Source organism: Babylonia areolata, chromosome 12 (genome assembly GCF_041734735.1).
Source record: "Babylonia areolata isolate BAREFJ2019XMU chromosome 12, ASM4173473v1, whole genome shotgun sequence".
In the NCBI taxonomy this organism is placed as follows: domain Eukaryota; kingdom Metazoa; phylum Mollusca; class Gastropoda; order Neogastropoda; family Buccinidae; genus Babylonia; species Babylonia areolata.
The window spans coordinates 20,296,986-20,314,132 of record NC_134887.1 but is presented as its reverse complement, the minus strand read 5'-3'; the positions used below and the strand labels follow the sequence as shown (position 1 = coordinate 20,314,132).

The following is a 17,147-nucleotide window of genomic DNA, read 5'->3' as shown; positions in this document are numbered from 1 at the left end:
GGGTTAAAAAAATATATATATAAAAAGCCCAGTCATACACATAAAATGTTACATGTCTGTCTGAGTGTGTATGTGTGCGTGCCTGAAATCTGACTAAATGACACAGGAAACGAATGATGAGCACCCAGTGGCAGCCGTCATTCAGCTCTATCCAGGTAGACAGCCTGTTGTGTAAATGACCCCGTGTTAGTAAAGCGCTTAGAGCCTGGTCTCCTTCCGAGGATAGGCGCTATATAAGTATCCATATTAATCAATCACGTCGAGCCCTAAGCACTGACAGCACAATAGCCCTACATTAAGCAGCACACATTTCCTGCTTAGCACACCCTGGACAAAGCAGCACACACTAAGCAGTTCGCCGTACTTGGTAGCGTACATTTCCTGCTTATCACACATGATACTAAGCAGTAGCTATTAGCAGCACACCTGGCGCACACACACAAAACCAAAAGCCTGGTCAGATACACTATCAAAAACATCCCGGACATCATTGACATGAAATGTCTAATAGTATGCCCTCCTCTCACACACAGATCAATGTGAGGTAAAAACAAACTCCGTTAAGCTTACCTGCCACTAACGGTGGCATACAATACTGTGCCCCACACATATGACTGACCAATATATCTCTCAGTGCCTATCTAGTCCTGTAAATACCATACCACAATAACTGTATTCCCATTTGACTGAACAAATCCCCAAAAAGTATTCTTCACAAGCACAATTACATGGATATCCTAATTACCACATTGAATATGTACACATTATTAACCCCCTATATACAGCAAACACAGGACTGACTGATACACCTGTGGGTGACCAACCTATTGTATTGCATTGTATTGTATTGCATTGTATTGTGTTGTATTACTCTTTTTTGTCACAACAGATATATCTGTGTGAAATTCGAGTTGTTCTCCCCAGGAAGAGCGCGTCACTACACTGAAAGTGCCATCCCTTTTTTTTTCTTTTTTTTTCTGCCTACAGTCTTTTATTTGTTTTCTTATCAAAGTGGATTTTTCTACAGAATTTTGCCAGGGACAACCCTTTTGTTGCTGTGGGTTCTTTTACGTTTGCTAAGTGCATACTGCACATGGGACCTTTGTCGTCTCATCCGAATGACTAGCGTCTCGACCACCATCAAGGTCTAGTGAAGGGGGAGAAACTACTGGCGACTGTGCCAGGGTTCGAACCAATGCACTCTGATTCTCTCACTTCCTAAGTGAATGCGTTACCTCTAAACCATCACTGCTTATGCTACCCATCATACAGTAACAAATGTATGTGAGTATGACCAAACAATTCTCTACTTTAGTCACCACACATTGCTCCACTGGCACAAATAAATGGAAATCATACCTACCAACATGTCTCTGGTCAACAGCAAACTATGGCCAACAACATAGCACTGATGCTCAGTATTCTCATTGTTTACCAACGCATTAACCACAATACAATGTGTTTTCCCACCTTTTCTGAACAAAGTACACCACTGGCACATAACACATCTCCTACACATGGGATCACCACTACCAACAAGCAAAAACATGTGTCCCATAACACTTCTGTCACACACACACACACACACACACACACACACACACACACACACACACACACACACACACACACACATGAAAAATCCTCAACACACACTAACAGTGTTAGTCTGTCAGTCTGTTCCCTTCACATTTAACCGACACCAAATGATATACAAAGCAGGTTGGCAATACCTCAAAAATACATCAAAACCGACGTCATGAGTAGCACAACCAAACCACTCTCACACATACCATTTCTATTGTTCCTCAATGCTCGGTGCTTTCATTGTTTACCAACTGTAGGCCAACAACTGACAAATGACTGACATATCACTGCACTATCATTTGATGTGTGCTAACACACAATACCATTTAAACCAAACATAGTAACCAAGCATCATAACAAACTATATGTAACAAAATAGTCAGAGAGGTACTTAAACAGGCCAGTATTTTCCTCACGTAGTCGCTACATTTCATGCCTTAACCCCTCTTCATCAGCCACAAGATCAAGCTTGCACTGGCTGTTCACTGACACAAACCATAGTTTCTGAATTAAACACATGGTTGTTACTTTAAACAGTGCGTTACTACATCAGCTAACAAGTATCTCAATACTACTGTTGAACATCACAATTCCACTAACACAAAACATCACATTAACAAAGCATGAAACCATTACATGTCAATCAAAAAATCAAAATCAAAAACACTTTATTAATCCACATGGAAATTAAGTTGTGCAATCGCAGGCTCGTTGTAAACACTAGCATAAAATCATCATGCGCAACATAAGAAGAGATTAAAACTTGTCAAATAAGAATTCCCAACAGCTGACGATAGACTAACCCCACGCCCCCCCCCCCCGCCCCCCCTCTCCGCACACACACATACTCATGTTCAGACAATAGGGTATTGCAAAACAATATTTACAAATGAAAACATCCAACAAAAAAGGGTATATATTACTAAAAAATGACATGCGCGCGCGCACACACACACACTGACACACACCTGACACACACCGTCTAAAAACACTTATAGTGAATAGACGTTAAACTGAAGAAATCACACACACACACACGTTAAGACCCTAAGGTATTGTACAACAATACATTAATAAAAACATCAAGGGAATAAATTGTATATATAAGTAAAATGCACACACACGCACACACACACACACACACACACATACACATGAAGACATATGTCACGCCAATAAAATTAGTACATTAACATTAAGATACATGAAATCCAAGTAAAATAAGGAAATATTTAAAAATCACTTCCCGACACACACAGAAATGCTTGCCCGTGCTCACCCACTCAGTCCCACATGCACGCATAATGACTGCTCCCATACACTCGTCTGCTGGTGAAGTTCAGGTGTTGCTGTGGCGAGGGGGGTTGGGGGGGTGGGAGGGTTCACTCATGAAGGAAGGAATTTTTGTTTAATGTCCCGTCACACATATCGGTGATTGAAGACATTTTGTAAAAGTATTTATGAATACACCTGTGTATTATCGGTTAGAAGGGGTGGGAGATGTGGATGAATGGAGGGTTGGGGGAAACTGGGCAAATGAGGGTAAAAATGTGGGTGAAATTTGAAAGAAAAACAAAACAAACAAACAAACAAACAAAAACAAAAAACCCTCTAAATACAGTTACAGGAAATTACTTAAAGGACTTCGTAAAAGAGAAGTCGTTAAACTGACAAGCGAAACAACTGATAATGAATGCAAAAAGTCAAAAACATCAACGTTCTCAGTCACTTGTGAAGACACACTTTCGTGTACAAAAGGCTTCATCAAGCTACAGTGAAAAATTATATGCTCAATTGTCAGGTTATTAAAGCATATACACTTGACATTAGAACAATACTTGGTCCGTAATGAATTTGATAATAGTCTGAGAGCTAAGCTCAGAATTGGTCTGCGAATCGGACCAAAGTCTGAGAGAGTCAACTGACGAAGTTTTAGACTTGAATTCAAGCACCTATAAAAGTCTCTTTCTAGTATATTGCTTATTTCCTTGTATGACAATGGGCAATATACTTTTATACTATCTATATGATTTTTTGCTCCCCTTTTTGCTGCCCTATCTGCTTGGTCTTTATAACGGAATCCAGTGTGGGATGGTATCCAACAAAAATCAACATTTGTACCCTTCACAAATAGGGAGTGCAATAAATACCTAATTTCAAAAAATAAATCTTCTCTTTGATTATTCTCAAAAAGGAGCAAACCTTTTAAGACAGATTGAGAATCAACACAAAATAGGATATTACTTATTATGATTGGTATATCAACAAGATGATTTAAAGCCATAAGGATGGCCACCAATTCAGCTGTAAAAATTGAATGTCCCTTACCTAAATAACATGATTTTTCTGTTTTTAGGTCAGGAATGACAAAAGCAGATCCTGCACTGCTATCATCCAGGACCGAGCCATCAGTGTAAACTTTTAAATGATAATCAAAATTTTCTTCTAATTCAATTCTGACAGATGCTGCTATTATATGTGGAGATTCTCCTTTTGTTGTGTCAGAAGCATGGTTCACTCATGAGTTAGTGTATTGGATGTTTTGATTGTGTGCGCGAATGGCTGTAGGAATAAATGAATTAATGTAGCGAGATGTTCTTGCGCGTGGAGCTCTGAACCTACCACTTATGTCGGACCTTCTGCTATTAATGTCATCATGTAGTGGGTGTCGTTCGTCGGTCAAAATTGTTATTAGTCTGTCAGTCAGTTTTCTATTGTGCATGTCGCTAAAGGTGTCTTGTCTTATACCCACCACCCCACCCGCTTTCCTAATGACTTTTTCCAACCTGTCTGTCATGTTTGGTCACGTTTCCCCCCCAGCACACGGCTCCATATGATAAAACACTGCAGACAACAGACGTGTAAAACATTTGGAGCATCTGCTTGCATACATTAAACGATTTCATTTTCTAAGACAGTACATGCGACTGTTGCTCTTTTTAATGAGTGCAGTTGAATTTTCATTCCAAGACAGCTTATTGTCGATTATCACACCAAGATATTTGCATGAGTCTACTTGTTCGACCACTTCATTTTTTGTGATGATTTACTTAAACTTGATTTCTTTTTTCTGAAGTCGATTACAAGCTCTTTCGTTTTGCCAACATTCAGTTCAAGGAAATTTTCTTCACAGCAGTTCACAAACCTGTCAATTTCTCTTCGGTAGCCAGCGTCATCGTCATCAGTAATAAGTCTTGTCAGTGGACTTATTACTGATGACGATGACGCTGACTACTCACGGCCCAAGGATTTCCTTGCACCTTCAGTCAGTCAGCCTATGCCAGGTTCCATTTTTTTCAAGGGTCAACTCAGAATTAGCTGCGCTGACTAGTTTTACTCCTTTCCACTGCGCATACTAGAATACAAACCCTTGCGTTCCCAATCTTAAACCAAAGTAACCAATTTTGGCTTGTACAAGTGACGCTAAGTGAATGATTCGCTGCTTCATTTTGATTCGCCCTTTTCAAGAGTTTGATCCATTTCACTCATTTCAACCCACTTGTGGACACACTCTATGCCCGTACGTCTAGCAGTTACATCACAGGGAGGGGGTGCGGAGTGTGAAGACACAACTTGCAGGCCTGACCAAAGATCACATTAGCATAACTTTCCTCCTTGCCCAGACACTGTGACGACAAGATTCTCACTTCCCTCCTTTCCTAACACACACACACACACGTGCAGACGCACGCCCCAACACACAATAGGAAACTTAACAGTTTCCAATATCTTTCTTTACTAAAAAGCTATTTCAAGAACGCAGATTCATTTACACACGCGCGCGCGCGCGCACACACACACACACACACACACAGAGTTATTTAATCAACCGATGGTACATATATCATTAATCTGATTTTCTTACTTGTTGAACGTGACTTCCGTTAATGATTGTATCACTGACCTCACTGGCAGTCAATTCGTTTCGAATGTACGCATCCAGATTTATATGGATTTTCCCGTTCACAGTCCAAGATAGCATCGTTGCGGAATGCTTGAAAGCTGCAATGTACAGTTCAGTATTTGACAATGGTAAGATCCTCACTTATGATAACAGCTTTGCGGAATGCTTGAAAGCTGCAGTGTACAGTTCAGTAGCTGACAATGGTAAGATCCTCACTTATGATAACAGCTTTGCGGAATGCTTGAAAGCTGCAATGTACAGTTCAGTATTTGACAATGGTAAGATCCTCACTTATGATAACAGCTTTGCGGAATGCTTGAAAGCTGCAGTGTACAGTTCAGTAGCTGACAACAGTAAGATCCTCACCAATGAGAACAGCTTTGTTTTTTGTTTTTAGCTTTCTTTTGTTGGCAACAACACTGTCTCTTTTTTTTCTGTCCAAGAAGCGCACAAAAACTGGTTTTGTGTTCTGTCCACTGCATTGTCCAGTCCTGTGTGGAATCTCAGTATCACTTGGTGAGGTGGAGATACCGATATCTGATCTGATAGAACACCCGGCACACTTTCTTGACGCAGTCCTCCGTCGTCTCTGCCTCCGCTTCAGGTACCCGGTACACTGTCACGTTACATCTCCCGAGTACTGCTGGACGTTGTTCATCTCTCGTTTTGTTTGATTTTCAAGTGGTGACATTTCACAACAGTAAACAGTTCATCGTGTTTCTTCACAATGCAGACATTTCACATTTCACAGTCTTCTTTGCTGCCTCTGGCCTCTAGGTGAAACATCCTTCCTCATCAAAATCAACGTCAGCCATGAATCCAACAAGAGCACAGATGGCAGTGAAGTTCTGTGGGGTCAGGTCCTGGATCTTGGGGCCACAGGTGATCTGAGGAAGCTCAGAAGGCAAGTCCATGGAGCGGCGAGGTTTCATCAGTCTGGGCACACGACCACCCTTCACCACCACACTGACAGAGGTGGGGCGGCGTGCAGCCATGTTGATCAGGTAGCGGAGCTGGAGGGACGGCTTCTGTGTGCCCGCAATTACCACCAGCACCTTGGATCTGCGCATGATGCCAAACACGCCTTCCATGTCAAACCCTGCCATCACGTCCTCGTCCATGCGGGTCGCTGTCAGTCCACACACGTCCCTGAGCAGTGACACCAGTCCTGCGGCAACATCAGTGTCCTCTTCTGTTTCCTCGTGAAGAATGTGAACATCCCATGCTGGCGTTTTCGCTTCTTCTGTGTCTTCTGAACTGGTGCAGGTGTCAGGCTGGACAATGTCACTGAAAACAGCTCTAAAGTGTGACTTGAAGTTTGGGGAGCCTCGCTGGAGGGACTGATTGGCAGCGTGCAGGTAGACCTTCTGCAGGAACCGTGGATCCTCAAACAGCTGTGTGATGGCAGCGTTGTGGGCTGTGCACTGCAGTAGGTCAATAAACGTCAACGCCTCCTCATACTGCTGCACCTGGACATAGTTCTCAATGCAGAGTTTCAGGTGCTCAGGGTCGGCGCTCTTTTCCGGGTGCAGTCTCTCAATATCCTGGAGAAGAGCTAGCGACTTCTTGTGTTTTTTGATGAGACGAAACAACAAAGCTTTATCCTGCAGTGTCTCCGCTGAGCCTTTATCATTCCTCTTCACAGCTTTCATGAGAGAATGGAAAGAATTCCAGATGGTCTCAATACCTCCTCTTACAGGAGGATTCATGTGAGAAGCATTTTGTAACGCCGTCAGTAACATAGACTGACTGTACTCCTGCAGCTCTGTTCTTGACTCTTCGCTAGGACTCTGCTCGGCCATTTCACCCAGCACCAGCCCAAGCTGTTCATAATAGCTGACCCTGTAGTATGTTCCCAAATTCAGTCCCTGACTCAGTGTCGTCTCAAGGGACTTCTTTGCCTGTTCCAGCTCACCGATGTTTCTATAAATCAAAGCCAAATCATAGATGGCTGCTGAATTTCCCCACATACTTATTTCGGCAGCTTGTTTCAAGGACTCAATAGCTTCAGTGACGTATGGATCTTCCTTGGAGAGTTTGGTAAACGGTGTCAACGGGCATTTGGCAATCTTCCAGTCTGCAAAATCTTCCCTGGTGGACTTTTCTGTAATTCCACCATTGTCTCCCAAAGCTGAAGGTGACGCTTCACTTCTTGAAGTCACAGCATTGTTTTCCAGCCCTGCAGTGGGCACATGATTGTCTTTGTGGAGAAGGGCCGCATCTCCAGACAGCTGGTTGTCTGAGCTAGAGCACTGTGACGAATAACTGAGCTCCACATCTGTTGTGTACTGGGTCTCCGTGTCCGAGTTTCTGGATTGCTGTTTCAGAAAACGAGAGAACAGAATCTCTGACACGGGGTCAGTGCCAGTGCTGGTACACGAATCACTTTTTGTAGACACTTCGGTGCCCTTCTCCTCAAGCATCTCACTGTGTGGGGGCTGTTGGCTATCGATGGTTGTGGCCATTGTGCTGTTGCTGGTTGTGGCCATTGTGCTGTTGCTGGTTGTGGCCATTGTGCTGTTGCTGGTTGTGGCCATTGTGCTGTTGCTGGTTGTGGCCATTGTGCTGTTGCTGGTTGTGGCCATTGTGCTGTTGCTGATTGTGGCCATTGTGCTGTTGCTGGTTGTGGCCATTGTACTGTTGCTGGTTGTGGCCATTGTACTGTTGCTGATTGTGGTCATTGTGATGTCGCTTGATGGAGACACCTCACTGTTTGTCGAAGGTCCGATGTCGCTGGTGGCCGGCGTTTCATTTTCATGTTGGGCGGACTTAGTTTCTTTGTCGTTCAAGGCCATGGCTTTATATGTCAACCCTAGGTTGTGATACGCTTTGGAAGTAGGTCGAGTTGAGACAGCCTTTTTCAGGAGCTGAAGAGACTTTTCAATTTCTCGAAAGTATCGATACAACTTTCCGCACTTCCACAAAACAGAGTTATCAGTTGCATCCAACTCAAGGGCTGCTTCGCATGCTTGGAGTATTGTCACGCCCGATTCTTTCCGCAAGAGTTGTTTCACATCCGCAGACCTGGGGTTGGACATCAAAAGGGCAAGCTCTGCGTACGCCTTGGCTTTCAAACTGCGAAACTTGCACCCCTTCACTATGTCCATGAATAACTGCAACACTTCCAAATACTCGTCTTGCTGTTTGGAGCCGGCGCTGAAATTGGGCCGAAGCATACGACGCCGCGTGAAAGCCAGGCCGAACTTCCACAGCCAGACCTCTGGGTCTGCAGCCTGAGGGATCACCTCGCTGAACAGGGCTTGCGCAAGGGGGTAGCAGTCTGGCAGACACCGCGTGTAGCTGAAGGCCAGCTCTGCTCTGGCCTTGACCACGAGGTAAGGAAACTCGGGCAGTTCTTTTCGCATCCTCTGCAACGTCTTCACCAGAGTCTCCGCCCTAGTGCGTTGCCCTGACCGCCACAGGATGACGGCTTTGTTGGCCAGTGACACCAGGTTGTGCTGCTGACCTTCAAGACTAAGAACTGTCTCGATCTGACTCAAAGCTTCTGAAGGCTGCTCCAAGCGAAAGTGGAGGTAAGCCAGCAGGTTATGTGCCCGGGCTGTTTCCAGGGAAGTCGCGTACCCTACAGCCAGAGCGGATTCCAGAGTGCTCATCAGGTACCGAAGCCCACTGCGGCGAGCATTCTCTGTGTTCTGGAGCTGAAATGAATGAGGGATTCCGTCGAGTTTGGAGTGGAAATTCTGGAAGGGTTTTTCTTGTGTCTCCAGTGTCTCTCTCAAGCGTGGAATCTGGGCGTTCGCTGCAAAGAAAGAAAAGGTCATGTAGGAATCAGTTTTCAATAGGAGAAAAGATAAAAAGGAAGGAAGGGCAGAGGAAAGGAAGTGGGAGAAAGACGAAGTGAAAAAAGATAGACCTCGCTGATCCCCCCCGCCCCCCCATTTACTCTCTCTCTCTCTCTCTCTCTCTCTCTCTCTCTCTCTCACTCACTCACTCATATATGTCAAGTAGTTACATTTGATTGTAAAAAGAATTATAGACTAAGAACAGGGGGTTAGAACAGGAGGTTCTTTTTTGTATGAATTCTAAATAGTAATCCGGGAAGCATCACTTTAAATTTCCACATTACATTACATGTGTAGGATTTTTGTCATGACATAATCATGTACATTCTAATTCGATGATTGTGACGAAAATTAGATTTTGGGTTTCTCAGCTGTATGCAGTGTCGTAAGTACAAAAGACATTGGCATAAAATGCACATATTCAGGGTACCTCATACACAATAATGAAACGAATCATTTAATACAGCTCACACACATTTATACATACTTGGCGAACACACACACACGCGCGCGCGCGCGCGCTCACGCACACACACATTCACTTGTAGCGTATATTAAGACTTTAGGAACAGTCGGACATAGTTACGTATGGATGGTAATTTAAAGGCTATAGTGAAATGTGAACGTTTTCTTCGAATTCATTCGGCACAAAAAAGTTAATTAACCTCCCTGTATGAATAATCTTACACGTATATCACTACAGAAACAGTTTAAAAGGGAAAAACAACAACCCCCCCACCCACCCACACACACACACACCAAAACACAGTTTACGTGAACCCCCCAAAAAGTAATGGTTTCCAAGTTGACGCCCATCACTAATTTCTATGATCACATGGATGATGTAGTGTCTCTCATTCTTTTTGTTAACAGCTGTCTTTAAGAACAATCTCTTTACGTAAATACACGGGTGGATCAAACATTGTCAATCCAGGCCGTGTAGACATTCCATTTCTGTTGAAAATCGATGTGTTGCATATTAGTTCTGGCGATTTATTCTTCTATAATATATTTATTTTCTAAATGTTTCCATTGCGTAGAATCAGCTCTATCCGCCACTATCTCTCAACCGATGCAACCAAGACACTTGTATGCTCTCTGGTTCTCTCAAGATTGGATTACTGCAACTCCCTTTTGGCCGGTGTAAAGACAGTCCTAACCTGTGTTCTGTCTGTTCGTCTTGCGTTCATGTCTATGTATGAGAAAGAGAGAGAGAGGAGGGAGTGAATGTTTAAGTAAATATATTTTGCGATTTTATGTGCATTTGTAGGATGCGTATGCATTTTAGACATAAATTTTATAAGAATGTGATAAAATAGTTACGTGTGTTGAAAGGGTTCAACTGTAAAATCTAGATTTAAGTTTTCCTTGTGAACCCCTTCAGTTGTTAGTTCTATTAATGTGTGTGTATGTGTGTCACTGTATTATATATGATACATAAGCTAGAATATTCCAAACTACCCCCCTTATCCTTTTCCGTTATCCTTGCTCTTGGGTGTGGTTGTTGTCAGCCTTTTAAACTTCTGAAATAGCGCAGCTGAGTAAAATTGAACTATTATGTAGCCCATGTGTTGATCAGGGAGGGGTTAAACTGACATTTTGTAAGATTTGTTTTCTTTACGAATTCTGGGCTGGGTACATTTAAGTTGTTTAATTGGGGTTGTCCAAAAGTGAATCCTACCAGTGGATAATAGATTATATACAGTGGTTTCAGTGTTCCCACTTTCGTGATTATCCACGGACTTCCCTACCCTTCCACTGACCCTCCACTGTCTCCCCGGGAACCCCTCTGCCTGCCTTTGACTTCCTTGGTCCAGGCCTCCGTTGGCTGCTGCTGCCTGCCGCTGGCTTCCGTCGCCAGCGTTCTCTGGCCTGGCGCTCAGCTGTATGGGTGTTCTGCTCTTCGTCTTCGTCGTCACTGCTCTTCGTCTTCGGCGTCACTGTTCGTGTTCGTCGTCGCTGTTCTTCGCGTCTGTCGTCACTGTTCTACGTCGTCGTAACTTACTGTTCGTCTTCGTCGTCACTGTTCCTCGTCGTCGTCACTTACTGTTCGTCGTCGTCGTCACTACATCATTGACGTTGTGCTTGTTTCCTTATCTTAAAGCTCTTTTTTTTGTGTGTGTGGGTTTTTTTTTTTTGTGTGTGTGTGTTATTATTTATCCATTCTGTTATTTAAGTGTTGTTGCAGCTGGGGTTGTGGTTATTGTTTGTGGGCAAGCTAGGTGTGTGATTAAACAAATGTATGTGAACCCCGGATTGTTGTAGTCTGTGTTTGTGTTGTCTGGGTGTTAGTGCTGGGCTGGGTGGGGGTTTCTAGTCCGCTCTCTTATAGAGCGTGACAATTTGGTGGAGATGCGGGGTACGTTAGGTTAGAGTGGGAGGGGGTTGGGTGTAATCGTTTTGTCTGTTACATGTGTACATATCCTGTATGATATCTGATTAAAATTATGCTGTGTCACTGGAAGAATGTTTGGGTGAGGTTATGATAGACACCTTACCTGTTCAAAAAGTTAGCTGTTGTTCAGGCACAAGTTTGGTTTGCCTTTCTCGCATTCTGCGAGGAAAAAAAAAACAGAAAAAAAGGGGGAAAAAAATGCCCACTCGGCGACAAACGGCTGCGGCCGTCACTCCCGGGTCAAAGTCCCAGATGGACAAGTCGAGTACCTCTACTCCTTCTCAGATAGATAAGTCAGGTTTGTCTGGATGGATACGGGGTCAACTGAAAGAGGATGACCCAGGTAATCTATCTGATGATGGAAGGAAAGGGGACACTGTTCCTCTATCTCACCAGGATCCTTACACAAAATTCAAAGCCATGGGTGCTGACATGGGTTTGACTGGTGAGGCCCTTGCGCGGTTTGTGGTTGATGCCGCTGCTAAGGAGGAAGATCGCGCAAATAGGGAGGAAGAGCGCCGTTACAGGCGCTGGAGGGATCACAGGGAGGATGAATATAGGGAAGAGGAAAGACGGTATAGGGAGAAGAGGGATGAGGAGGATAGGCAGCGGTTTGAAAGGAAGATGGAATTAAAGCAAGAAGAGGTCGAGGCTCAAATAAGCCAACCGTTTTCCGTTGCTCCTTATGATGGGAAGGGTGACTTCGACGATTTCCTGACCCACTTTGAGAGGGTAGCGCTTCTCAATAAGTGGAAGCCAAGTTCATGGGCAGCTCGCTTGGTAACCTTGTTACAAGGTCGAGCTAGGGACGCTTGTCTGCGAGTGCCTCCGGAGAGACTTCATGACTACGAGTCATTGAAAGCTGCTTTACTCCGCGAGTTTCGGCTAGATGCCCATGCGTATTGTAAGCGTTTCCGATCGATGCGGAAGCTTGCAGAAGAGACCTTTATCCAATTTCTGGAAAGGCTTAAGGTCTGTCTGTCTTGCTGGTGCACAGCTGCTGGTCGCGATTACGACAGTGCTGAGGACTTAAGGGACTTGTTCCTTCAGGAACAGTTCCTAGCTACCCTTAACCCTGACCTCGTCAGTGAGGTTAAGCGTGAAGAGCCAGACAGGGTGGAGGATGTTGCACGCATTACCTCGAAGGTTGTCAGTGCCAGGAGAGCAGGACGGATGGCTGAGAGTGAGGCACGAGCTTCCAAGGAATCCAGGGATCAGGGTCTTGGTGCCAAACCTCATGCAGAGCAAAAGGCCGCATCCCTGGGACAAGGTAGTTCTGCTCTTAGCGACAGCTCAAGGGGTGTCGAGGGCACTAGAGGAGTTACCTGTTTCCTCTGCGGGAAACTTGGACATGTGGCCAAAGAGTGCCGCCAGCGGAAGAAGGTTTCCCTTGTGGCACAGCCAAGCTTTAGGCAGCAGGGTTCCCATTCCCCACCTCCATCTCTTTGCGTTAACTGTGCTGCAAAGCAGTACTCGCCACGATGTGAGGCTTTCGTCAACGGGGTTTCAGTCCCGGCTTTGCGAGACACCGGAGCTCACATGGTTGTTGTTGCACGCCATCTGGTCAGTCCAGATTCTTTCACTGGAGCGACTGTCCGTGTGGTGCTGGCCGAATCGAGGTGCACCTCTGTCCTACCCATCGCCAGAGTAGATTTCCAGTCTCCTTTCGTGGAAGGCAGACTAGACGTGGCAGTAATGGAGGCTCCTGTGGAAGAGGTCCTTATTGGCAATACTGCCTGGCGCGAGAATGGCACTTCAGTGCCCGTGCCAGTTTACTCGGACGCCAGTCTTGTGGGTGCTGTTGAGACACGGGCCCAAGCAGCTGCCAGGGCTAAAGGGTTATCTCCCTTGCCTGTCAAGGACATCCAGATCCATGTGTCTAGACAGGACCTAGAGCATCAGCAGGATAGCGATCCTGACCTGTGTCAAGCTCGGGAGCTGGCTGTGTCTAAAGCCGTCAAAAAGACACGATCTGGAGAGGTCATGTACTTCAGGAAGCAGGGAATACTGATGCGGCGTTTCAAGGACCATCGGGGGGAAGCAACCCAAATCTGTGTTCCTAAGGAACTGCGTTCCACAGTGTTGCTTCTTGCCCATGAAGCCCCCATGTCTGGTCATCTTGGGGTTAAGCGCACGCAGGGAAGAGTTTTCCCACATTTCTACTGGCCTGGCATGTGTGCTGACATTCGGCGTTTCGTCCGTTCTTGTGACAGATGCCAGAAGACGGTAGCTAAGGGTCGAGTCCCGAAAGTGCCACTCGTCAAGATGCCCCTCATTTCAGAGCCCTTCAGTCGAGTAGCTGTCGACATTGTAGGACCTATATCCCCTTCATCTGAGTCTGGCAACAGGTACATTTTAACAATGGTCGACTATGCGACCAGGTACCCAGAAGCTGTCGCTCTCAAACACGTTTCGGCTGAAACTGTGGCTGAGGCGTTGTTCACCATGTGGACACGAACAGGTGTTCCTGCTGAGGTTTTGACTGATCGTGGTTCTCAGTTCACAGGCAGTGTCATGCAGGAAGTCTATCGCCTCCTGTCTGTGCGGGGCTTGACCACAACCCCCTACCACGCTCAGTGCAACGGGTTGGTGGAGCGTTTTAACGCTACTTTGAAGGCAATGCTGCGGAGACTATCGCACGAGAAACCTCGAGCCTGGGACCGCTGGATTCCCGCTCTGTTATTTGCCTACAGAGAAGTTCCCCAGGAGAGCACTGGCTACTCGCCTTTCGAGCTGCTCTATGGGAGGACAGTACGGGGTCCCATGCAGATCCTCAGAGAACACTGGCTTCACCCTGAGAGGCCAGAAATTCAGACTGCTGCTGAATACGTGGTAGAACTGCGAAACAGAATCGCAGAGTCCTGTACCATTGCTCAGCAAAACCTCGAAAGGGCATCAAGGCGGTACAAGGGTTATTTTGATGCCAAAGCAAAGCAGAGACAGTTCGCTGAGGGGAGCAAAGTACTTCTCCTTCGCCCCACCAAACAGAACAAACTGGAACTTGAATGGCAGGGTCCATACACTGTTCTGCGTCGTGTGGGCATCGCAGATTATTGCGTTCGGATTGGCGAGAAAGAAAAGCTGTACCACGCCAATCTGCTGAAAGAATACATTGAGCGCTTTTCTGCAGCTCAAACAAATCCTCTGCAGTAGGCCAGTTTGCTGTCTCCCCGATCTGTCCAAGCCTTTCATACTGCGGACTGACGCTTCGAACGTGGGGTTGGGAGCTCTTCTGCTCCAAGATCAAGGTATGGGTGCTCAACCAGTGGCGTGTGCCAGTAAGAAATTGAGCCCAGCCGAACGCAATTACCCCACAATTGAAAAGGAATGCCTGGCTCTTGTGTGGGGTATTCAGAGGTTTGAACCCTACCTCTACGGGAAGGAGTTTGTCGTCCAGGTGGACCATGCACCGCTGCAATATCTAGACAGGGCCAAAACGGTCAGCGGCAGACTGACGCGCTGGGCTCTACAGTTGCAGCCTTTCTTGTTCAGGGTGCAAGCCATTCCTGGCAAAGAAAACGTTGGTGCTGACTTCCTCAGTCGTCTGCCAGAGTTGGATGAAATATTATCTGAACACGGCCCAGTTTGAGTATTAACACCTGAATGAGGCAGCTGTATACAGGCCATGTGTATCGATCTTTTAGTACCACTAATTAGTTGGTAAGGTTGGCAATTCTATAATTTGCAATTCATCCTGTTATTCCAGACTTCATAGTTTTGATGTTGTTGTTGTTGTTTTCGCCTTTTCCTTACATTTAGTTTCAGGAGGGCAGTGCCTTGGCATATGTCTCTGTTTGAGAAGACATTGTGGATGATACGGCAGTGGGAATGTGTGTTATTGTGTTTGTCATTCTGTGTGACATGGTGTTATAATTAAGTTTCAATCTTCGTTTGAACTTGTGAGGGGGGCTGTTGTCACATCTCATGACAAAATCAGATATGAGTGCTAAACCCCCTCGTTCACCCACCCCATCTAGCTAGAGAGCAGTGTGTGTTGTGCGGTTTGCACGAGATTTTCAGTCTGTCTCAGTCTCAGTTCAGGCTGTCACTGAACTGAGATCAGCCTCTTCCTTGCTAACAAATGACAAGATTCTGGGCTTTTCGCCCGCGACTGTCAGAGGAGACAGCCGTGCCAGTCTTTGGCTCTCTTCAGGGCTGTTTGCCCATTTCGACGCTTGTAGTGGGGATCAGTTTCCTCCGAGTGGTCGTGGTCTCTGTGTGCTCTGTGTGAACTTCCAGCTTTGGGGTAGTGGTACCGCTTCTGGAAGGTAAGAGGAGACTGTAAAGACAGTCCTAACCTGTGTTCTGTCTGTTCGTCTTGCGTTCATGTCTATGTATGAGAAAGAGAGAGAGAGGAGGGAGTGAATGTTTAAGTAAATATATTTTGCGATTTTATGTGCATTTGTAGGATGCGTATGCATTTTAGACATAAATTTTATAAGAATGTGATAAAATAGTTACGTGTGTTGAAAGGGTTCAACTGTAAAATCTAGATTTAAGTTTTCCTTGTGAACCCCTTCAGTTGTTAGTTCTATTAATGTGTGTGTATGTGTGTCACTGTATTATATATGATACATAAGCTAGAATATTCCAAACTACCCCCCTTATCCTTTTCCGTTATCCTTGCTCTTGGGTGTGGTTGTTGTCAGCCTTTTAAACTTCTGAAATAGCGCAGCTGAGTAAAATTGAACTATTATGTAGCCCATATGTTGATCAGGGAGGGGTTAAACTGACATTTTGTAAGATTTGTTTTCTTTACGAATTCTGGGCTGGGTACATTTAAGTTGTTTAATTGGGGTTGTCCAAAAGTGAATCCTACCAGTGGATAATAGATTATATACAGTGGTTTCAGTGTTCCCACTTTCGTGTTTATCCACGGACTTCCCTACCCTTCCACTGACCCTCCACTGTCTCCCCGGGAACCCCTCTGCCTGCCTTTGACTTCCTTGGTCCAGGCCTCCGTTGGCTGCTGCCGCCTGCCGCTGGCTTCCGTCGCCAGCGTTCTCTGGCCTGGCGCTCAGCTGTATGGGTGTTCTGCTCTTCGTCTTCGTCGTCACTGCTCTTCGTCTTCGTCGTCACTGCTCTTCGTCTTCGGCGTCACTGTTCGTGTTCGTCGTCGCTGTTCTTCGCGTCTGTCGTCACTGTTCTACGTCGTCGTAACTTACTGTTCGTCTTCGTCGTCACTGTTCCTCGTCGTCGTCACTTACTGTTCGTCGTCGTCGTCACTACATCATTGACGTTGTGCTTGTTTCCTTATCTTAAAGCTCTTTTTTTGTGTGTGTGGGTTTTTTTTGTGTGTGTGTGTGTTATTATTTATCCATTCTGTTATTTGTGTTGTTGCAGCTGGGGTTGTGGTTATTGTTTGTGGGCAAGCTAGGTGTGTGATTAAACAAATGTATGTGAACCCCGGATTGTTGTAGTCTGTGTTTGTGTTGTCTGGGTGTTAGTGCTGGGCTGG

The 17,147-nt window shown here is 45.5% G+C and overlaps 1 protein-coding gene across 1 annotated transcript in view; it reads right to left on the bottom strand.

Moving 5' to 3' along the window:
- Positions 1-5,717: 5,717 nt before the first annotated feature.
- The window catches only part of LOC143288435 (uncharacterized), an 18,851-nt gene continuing 7,421 nt past the window's right edge, over positions 5,718-17,147 (bottom strand). Inside the window, exon 2 of the mRNA XM_076596923.1 lies at positions 5,718-9,251. Coding sequence (XP_076453038.1) covers positions 6,265-9,251 — 2,987 coding nt within the window. The 3' untranslated portion in view covers positions 5,718-6,264. The remainder of the gene's footprint in view (positions 9,252-17,147) is intronic.